Here is a 9,209-nt window from a genome sequence, read left to right as displayed (position 1 = left end):
GTGGAGAATTAGCAATGATTGTAGTCAACCTGACTGTCAACAACAATGTACAAATAAACACATTGAATCTCTTGTAGACTATTGAAGTTCATGTACCACGAGTTCAATGAGTCATTAACAAAGATGGATGAGGGATCTGTAGTGAACATAACTCACCTATGAATCGGTCAAGCAAGTAGATGCATCTGTCCCCTTCAAACATAAGAATTGGACATGCAATGAACACATTAATCTTCTTGCAAGTAGAGACCAAATTGAAGGGATAACAATGTGTTTGCAATCAATCAATAACATAGAGTTCCTAAGGAATTTTGAAGATCTCCAAGCCAATCAGAATGCAAATATCAGTTAGTAATGTCGCTCGGTTCATCATACATATTGCAAATCACCTTCAAAGATAATAAACAACTTGCAAACACAACATCTACAAACAATGACTCATGGAGGACAAAATTCCTATGTTCCACCCACTAGAAATAAATGAAATGGACATAGATGAATAATCAAAAGACTCGTGATAGATAAGTCACCAAATGTCACCTTCTTGTTTGTGAATATCAATAATCTACAATCAATCAATTTGAAGGCAATGATACGTAATGAGCATGCAATGAATGTGGTTAGTTATCAGCATTCACACACGTTGAATGTGAACATCCACATGCAGATGTCAGAGGTTTATCAAACCCCCTAAATTTTCTTGCAAGCAAAAGTACTCAACCCTACAAGTAACGAAACTGAAGAAGATATCTAAGGATGAAGCATGAAGAGTATGCAACAAGTTGCAATGTACACTACACAATGCAACAAGCAATACATGCAAACATCTACTAGCAATGAAACATGATTTGCTGCAAATACATTTATACTGTATGAGGAAAGAGGTCGATACACAACAAATTCAAGCACATGCAAGAAACTGTATGAAACCCTCCATCCATGCAACATCTAGCCTATGAGTAGCAGGATTTTTTTAGAGCGTAGTAGTTTACCTATGAAAAGCAGCAAGTAGTGCATGACAGTCTACCCGTATGAAATGGGAAAATAACCATAGTACGATGCCATGCCATTGCATTCACAGCATATATACAAGCGGACAGAAGGCAAGTACATGTTGCCAAATAGAACATTACATTCAAGTGATAGTTGCCTACACAATTGATCAATACCATATATCCAAAAATGTCCCCACACATGCACTACAATATGTATACACATGAATATAAAGAAATGCATATGCAATGACACACTCACATGGGGCATGGGTGAGCGTGTTATGGGCACACACCTGATATCTAGGGATGCTGCGCGGGTTAGAAAATAAACCCAAGTTTGATCCCGATCCTGTTATGCGGGTAGAAAGGAGTCGATATAACTCAAACTATCAAACAAATATGTACATTTACATTGTTGATCAAATATTTATTTTATAGTTCATGTTAGATCTTCAAGGCCCATAATAAAAAAATTCATCAAAAAATATAATACATATGATAAGACTAATCTTGTATCGACAAGTTGACAAAGTCAACAAGGTTAAGTCAATAAAATGTAAATGCCAATAATACCCTGAGGATGGCCGTGGTCAGTGTAAATCTCAATAAGAGAGGTTAATTTCAAATACAAAATACCTACCAAATACCCATGAAAATCCAAAACTCCAAAAATTCTAAAATTCAAGAATATTCAAAAATCAAAATTGATCATCAATCGCTTAAAGCAAAACCCATCCACCATTCGCAATACTTTGTCGAGGTGGACAAATTTAAACTCTACTTTAGCTCACAAAGAGATAATATCTAACCAAGAATATCATTAAGATTTATTCTCAAAAGTCTCTTGTCAGCAAGGACATGACATGTGTCCTTAAACTGATAGTTTTTCCACCAAATGTCATCGCAAATAAATAATTATGATTGGAGATCTTTGAATTAGGTGATTTACCACCAAATAACACCACTAAATTATAGTTATGGCTAGAGCCTGTAAGCTCCCAAATGGCACCAAATCTTTGAGATATGAATCAATAAGATATAATCGATAGGGTACAAAACCCTTTGTTAGTTAAGGTGGATTCAAAATTTTCCCCTTAGATAAACATCTACCCAAAATCTATAAGGTACTCTTGGATGACGCAAACCATGGGTGGGGATAAGGATCATTATGGTAGGTTGAGTCGACTACATCCTCTGACTAAGTAGACTAGGGACCATAATGGCCATCCACTTTAAATACAAGATGGTGAATTTTTCAATTTTAAATATCATACTTCCAATATCTAAACCCATGATGCAATTATATGCTAGATACACATATCTCTACGTATCTGATTGACAACTAGCCTTTATCAAAAGTTCTCTCTCGTCATCGGGAGGGTTAGTTAACTATAAAAACTTGTGCTTATTGAAAACTAGAACTCATATTATAAAAGCCTCGCAAAATGAGGGCGAAACCTCTGGGTAAGGTCTTATCTACAAACCCAATTTTCCTTATGAAAATTTACCCCGTGACTTAATCCGTTAAAATTTCCACCAAAGAAGGGTATGTAGATTTTTTCTTACTGGAGATCTTGATGGCAAGAGAAGCACAACAAGTTATATCTTCACTTTGAAAAATGTTGTAGTGAGTTGAGTTTCTAACTTATATAAGAGTGTTGCATTTTCAACCACAAAAAAATTGAGTACATTATTATCACTGAGGCTAGAAATGAGATGATATGATTGTAAAGTTTCATGGCTAAACTTGACAAGGGGCAAAGGAATGAGAAGTTGCATAGTGACAACATGAGCCTTATTCATTTAGCCAAGAATGCTGTATTTCATGCCAGGATGAAACACATCTAACTTCATTATCATTTCATTAGATGACTTTTGAAAGAAGGAAAGTTATTTTTGGAGAAGATTCACATGACTAAGAATCATACAAATATGTCGATGAAGATGGTGACGACAGTTGATAAACTAAAGCTATGTGTAGCTTCAATTGAGATGAGAGCAAAGGTGAGCCACATTATATGTACTATGACTAGTGCTGCAGATCGGGAGAAAGATTTATTGCAACCAGTTTCCAAGTGAGAGATTGCTAATGTTATGTGGAATTTGATTGTGTCGATCAATCATGTTATACTGCCTCAGACCTCAATTTCGTCGGTCCAGCTCACCGAGGGGTTGAATCCATTGTCAAGTAGACATGATATAGAGAGTTGAGCGCCGCTACACTGCGAGGTAGGCTATGCTGTTTTCTTTCTTATTTTTCATTAAGAGTTGCATCCATTAGTGGTTATGTGAGTTTTTTTTTTTTTTTTTTTTTTTTGTTTGTTAAGAACGGTGCAAGGCTGAAGTTAGACGAGGAGTGAGAAAGAGAGAAAATAGATCTTTAATATTTCTTCCAAATTTTCATAGTGAATTTCTTAGTGTGTGATATGGCTTAATAAAATTTTTCTCGGTTTTGAATTTTTCCATGTTAAATCATGATGTTCTTTCTTTTCACTATATTTTTCTTTCTTGTTTGTATTTGTTACATGATTTACTTCCCCAACATTAAACTAAACCAGAGTTGATTTTTCATGCCACCGTGATTTGATTCAAGTCTCTTCATTTTAAAAGTAACCAACTGTGTTTGTCTCTAGTCAATATCGAGTTGAATCGTACTTCTTTGAAGCTAATCATCTTAATGCAGAAGCAAACTAAGTTTCACTTGAATCAATTAAAATAAAATCCTAATTATCATTTTGACTTTCGAAAACAATTATGAGCCTGGTAACTAAGGATGTGCGTATGACAATGCACAAACCTCTAATGGTGATAAAGGAAGAGGCTATTCCAATGAGAGTTTTTATTTATATTTATACTGCAAGTAAACAACAAACAATACGTAAAAGAATCTTGGTTTATTTGCTATATGAATATATCATTGCCATTTGATGTTACAAACAAGTCAAAATTGCTCAAACAAGCTTTGACACCGTTTTTTTTTTCTTGTTTTTTTTAGAAGGAATGGACTGAATCATATAAGCTACAAAGGTAGGTCTCAAATCAGAACAAAGAGGTTGATGATGAATTTCCATCAACAACTATTCAAGAAGAAATTACTGGATAGCTATCAAAACTAAGATCCTCAAAATTATCCATGGAAATTAAATGATTTCGATCATGCAACATGGCAATCGAAATTGCAAAAGCCTGCAGCAAAGGAATGGAAGCCTTGAACTCTACTGTGAACATGTCCTCTTTGAAAGAAACCATGCTGAAAGAAGGCTTTCCCTTTCGAGCATCACCCTGAAACAAATAAGACATTTTTAGAATCCATCAAAAATTTTCAAAAAATCATTTTATGAAAGCAACTTAATTACCTCAGTAAAAAGATCAAATCCACTATTTCCATGATCAATAATATCTCCACAATCTTGGACCATTATGGAGACATTGTTCATTTGTTTGGTATTGTTGGTTAAAATTGTCAGCTCACAACCTTCATCCCAACCTCCACAATCACATGCTCCTCCTGATTCCCATTTTTCTATCAATTTGGAGGGTTCTCTTGTGTTAGAGAAGCTATGAACACCACTGGGTAGAATAGCAACAATACATGGAGAACATAGATTGCCACAGCTGGGGCTCCCTGTCTTCTGGTGTGAAGATTCAACTACTATGGCTGCAAGCTCAGTACGGCTGGATGAATTAGTAGCATCATCACGATTCTGATTTGATGATAACGACGAAGGAAACAATTCATCACCCAAGAGAACAAGCTCTCTTATGAAAGACCGATGAGTGAGATCAAAGCTCACTCTCTCGGAACTAGAAACAATCAATTCAGCGACAAACTTGCAGCTGAATTCGGACTTCTTATTCTTTGTTCCTTGACTTAACCAGGCACCATTTTTCTTCTTAATCTCTGCAGCCATAGCTGTGTGTATTTCATAAACACAGTCACAAATGTTCATGTCTGGGTTACCTCTTTTATGCATCATGGCCACAAGAATACTATCATCACTGGATGAGAACATAAGAAGTGGCAGCCCATTCTTCCAACTGAGTTTCAGAAGAGCTTGCCTTGTCAAAGTAGAATGTATAGGGTCGACAACACCGCAAGATTCTTGCGGCTGCTGAGAAGAGTTGACAGATGTAGACGATGACTTACGTGTTGATTCGAGCATCTTCCTCAAAGGGCTACGCCTTCCCCTGCTATTACTTCTTGAAACAGAGGGATCAGGATCTAATAGTATCTCCTTCACTGAGCTACGTCTACCCCTGCTATTACTTCTTGCTCCAGCAATATCAGGATTATCTGAAATTGAACCAACAGAGGAGGTAGACATTCGCGGATGATCAAAAAACAGCCTCATTGGGCTTCTCCGTCCTGTACTACTACTTCTTGAAACAACATCAATGGGAGGATTATGTACAATGGATTTCAAAGGACTTCCGCTTATCCCTTTCAAGTCAACTCTTGGAAGAACAATAGGTAATAGTTCTCCTCCTTTTTCGAAAGATGGATTTTTGTTAGCTCCAATTATTGTATTGTTTGTGCTGCTTCTTGAGCACTTGGGAGAAGGGGGAATGCAAGCATCATGAGGTTCTTCTCTATGTGTGTTGGAAGAAGGCGCAAATGAACGTGGAGGAAGAGAAAGATTTTCCGAAAATCTGCTGCTATTCATCCTCCTCAGATTTCCTTGATCAAGCAATCCAGCTTCAAAGCTAAGAATACTTCTTGCTATTATCTCCTCAAGATGTTTCCTCCTATGTTTGGGTCTCCCTCCATCCTGGTTTAAATGAGACCTGCTACCATCCTGCTCAATACTGATTTGCAGTTTCTCTAATTCATCCAATCTAGCGGTCTTAGTACTCTCATTACTACGTAACAAAGCAAAGTTCCCTGAAACTTTGGAAGCTGAAGGCAAACTTCCAATAATGTCTGCTGCATCTCGGGATTTAAATATGTTTTTACTTGAATCTTTTCTCCTAACATTTCTTTGTTCCTTTTCGGCTGAACTAGCCAAACTTGAAGTAGGGCTAAAAGTAGAAGATTGCTTCCTTTCATGAGTAGGGCTAGCATTGCTTCTCGAAGAAAATGGAGATGAATAAAATGTGGATAAATTACTACCAGGTGGAGAATCATTGTTCATTTTATTTGCAGCAAGCTTCTTTTCATGATCTGTCCACTTTTGCAGACGCCTCCAATCAAGAACACCAACATTCAGCACTTTATCTTGAATGTTGTATAATCCCTTCTCCTCGCGTTGGAGATAGTTTGGGATACTTGACATATACTTGACCATCTCTTCAACCTCGGATGCCTTCCTATTAGGACATGGCTGCCTATGAATTGAAGGCAAGGAATGATCAATTTTATCATTTCTAGCATCCTCTGAATGCATTTCCAGCCACTCCTTCTGCACTTTGGACTTGCTTGTGTTTTCTCCAAGGTTGAATGGTTGATTTTGTTCTGAACTCATTATAACAGGAGCAACATAATGACGAATGGCAACTTCTTCATGCGCTGATCCCATCAGAGCTGCAATCTCTTCCCTTTCTTAGTTGATGCTGCAGATGACATTGGTGTAGTTTAGGAAAATCAGTTTCGAATATGAAACATTGACTAGAGAATTCAAGCAAAGAAATATCATTTGTTCCATAGGGCTCTGAATATTGGATTAAGCAGAAGAGATAACTTTTGCTAGTGCAATTATAATCCAATAAGAAAAAACTCATCCATTTCTTGAACAGTTTTAAATTAGCAACAAGTGTTGGAACAAAAGTGGGGTGGAAAAAGTTTACCCCAAATATAGAGAACAAAATTTGTAGAATATATATGATTGAAGAAGAATTTAAAGATAAAATTTCTGAGGCATGCCTAATTAGATAGACATTTACTAAAATCGAAGAGATGTCCCTTCCTCTCTAAAACAGTTAAAGGCAGAAACCGAATAAATTAGGGAAAGGACCGCAAGACCTTGGACACCCAACTAGAAGCAACAATCTCTCCTTTTTCATGGCTGAAAAAAAAGAAAAAAAGAAAAAAAGCGCTGGGCTGAAACCAATACTAATACTAATAATAAAAGCTCAACCTTTTCATTCAATAATATATACTTACCTTTCCCACTCCCTTATGCTTTCTCTCTTTCTGCAAATTTCTACGCTATCTAATGCGTGAGGTGAATTTCCTTTATCAGCAAACTTAAAAAAGAAAAGATAATCAAATTGTAAAACATCCACAGGAAGTTCATCGCCTCTTCTGACGATCTGGAACTTCACACCCTAACAAGAAGAGCATCGAAATAATTGACTTTGTACACTAATACAACTAATTAACACAATCGATCAACAAAGTTACACGAATAACACTGATCGACGCAAAGCAGTCACCTTTAAAACAGCTTCGTGAGAATAATAAGCATAGCAATCACTCGGTACAATGAATGAAGAGATCTAGAAAAGTGATAGATACCATAATTTATCGAAGAAGAAGCATGGCTTAATAAGAGAAGCAGCAGTATTTCTCTGTGCATTCCAGCTTTCGAGCTCTGAAGTCTTGAAGAGAGAGAAAGAGAGACTCAGCAAGAGCGAGAAAATGGAGAGGCCGCCTTCGATTTTGTTTGGTAGCGGGATTTGGGCCTTAGAAATTGGCCGACTGTGATTCTCACCAAGTCGTTGAAAATAATTGTCGGCATCGCAACCAATAATTGGAAAAATTATTCCGTCAGCCAATCTGATGAAGAGCTACATCAAGTAGTCTATAATATGTCGCTACGTGCATTTACTCTTTACCGTGCGGCCCGACGATCCGACCCGGAACGGACCCGGGAGTTTGCGTAGCTCGGTATTGCTAGGTATTGGATGATTTTGCTGGACAAAAACGAAAAATATTATTATGTGAAGACCAATACCGACCAATACCGAGCAATACCGAGCAATATCGAGTTCAACACCGAGCAATACCGAACAATACCAAGCAATACCGAGTTCTTTTAGGTATTACTCGGTATTGCTCGGTATTGCTTGGTATTGCTCGGTATTGGTCTTCACATAGCGGTATTTCTCGTTATTGCCAAACAATACCGAGTAATACCTAGCAATACCGAGCAAATACTGAGCAATACGCGAACATAGTAATCCCGGATCGGGTCGTCGGGCCGCGCGGTAAAGAGTAAATGCACGTGGCGACATATTATAAGCTACCTGATGTAGCTCTACGTCAGGTAATCTGACGGAATAATTTTTCCAATAATTAACCCACGCAGAATCTGGCCAAAGCATTCTTGCCTCCTCATTCACAGTCTCGGGATCAAGTACCGAAAGCGGAGTGTTCGAGAGGAATAATTTAATTTCAAGTAATGATTATTCACTTGTTTTTTTTTTAATCTTAACCGATTAACATTAATTCATACACATAATACATTTGAAAATCTTGAGCTTAATTTTTTTTAATTAACAGTAAAATTTATAATTAATAGATCAAGCTGAACTATGTATGATTATTCACTTCAAAATAAAATATGTAATTTTAATTAATATTTAAATATGTGCATTTATTTTAAAATATTATTTTATTTTAACATAAAATTATTTTTTATACTTAAAAGAAGACAAAATAGGATGAATTCTTTCTATATAATTATAAAAAATATCTATGCAGCATGTAAACTGCAAGTAATTTTTATGATGTTGTAATAACATTATATATATATAAAAAAAAAAAAAAAAAAAAAAAAAACTTTTTTTTCAACTTTATGCGAAGCCCTTCATAATTAAGGATGTGATCATGCATAGTATCAAGTTATGGCTCATTTTCAAAATTATGTGAAAAACTCTTAAGAGAGGAAGAAGTAGAAAGCATTGCCCAATTGAATTATATTAATTGCTCATACAAAAATTAGTTGAATGGCGAACCTCATCTCCAAGTAATTAAAAAACTTACTATAAGACTCCCCAAGCAATTAAAAAAGATGAATGACACTACAATAGGTCCACATGCATGCCAAATAAGCTTTTTTTTTTTTTTAAATAATTTTTCATCAACTTTTTATAATAGTGCTTGGGATCATCAACAAGAGTTTCATTTTTATTTTTTCAATTTCTTACTAAAGAAAATTAAATATAAGATAATAAATAACTTACAATTTATAACGTCTGCTCTTCATATTCTGAAAGAGTTGAATGATTAGTTCATTATCAATACAATCTAAATTTTCTTTCTCAATATAAGCG

General features: G+C 35.9%; 1 protein-coding gene across 2 annotated transcripts; it reads right to left on the bottom strand.

The window, feature by feature from the left end:
• Positions 1 to 3,874: 3,874 nt before the first annotated feature.
• On the bottom strand, positions 3,875 to 7,621 carry LOC110103622. Of its 2 annotated transcripts, none has more exons than XM_020832419.2 (3): positions 7,368 to 7,621; positions 4,352 to 6,545; positions 3,875 to 4,277 (listed from the first exon to the last, which is right to left on the bottom strand). In XM_020832419.2, exons 2-3 carry the CDS (start codon positions 6,509 to 6,511, stop codon positions 4,077 to 4,079), a joined length of 2,361 nt encoding a protein of 786 aa, XP_020688078.1. In that variant the 5' UTR covers positions 6,512 to 6,545; positions 7,368 to 7,621; the 3' UTR covers positions 3,875 to 4,076. The 2 variants fall into 2 exon arrangements, with proteins under 2 accessions (XP_020688078.1, XP_020688072.1); XM_020832413.2 differs by having other exon boundaries at positions 7,450 to 7,620.
• Between the last annotated feature and the right edge of the window lie 1,588 nt (positions 7,622 to 9,209).

Source organism: Dendrobium catenatum, unplaced genomic scaffold (genome assembly GCF_001605985.2).
Source record: "Dendrobium catenatum unplaced genomic scaffold, ASM160598v2 fragScaff_scaffold_1395, whole genome shotgun sequence".
NCBI lineage: Eukaryota > Viridiplantae > Streptophyta > Magnoliopsida > Asparagales > Orchidaceae > Dendrobium > Dendrobium catenatum.
This window is presented reverse-complemented; position numbering and strand designations above follow the sequence as displayed.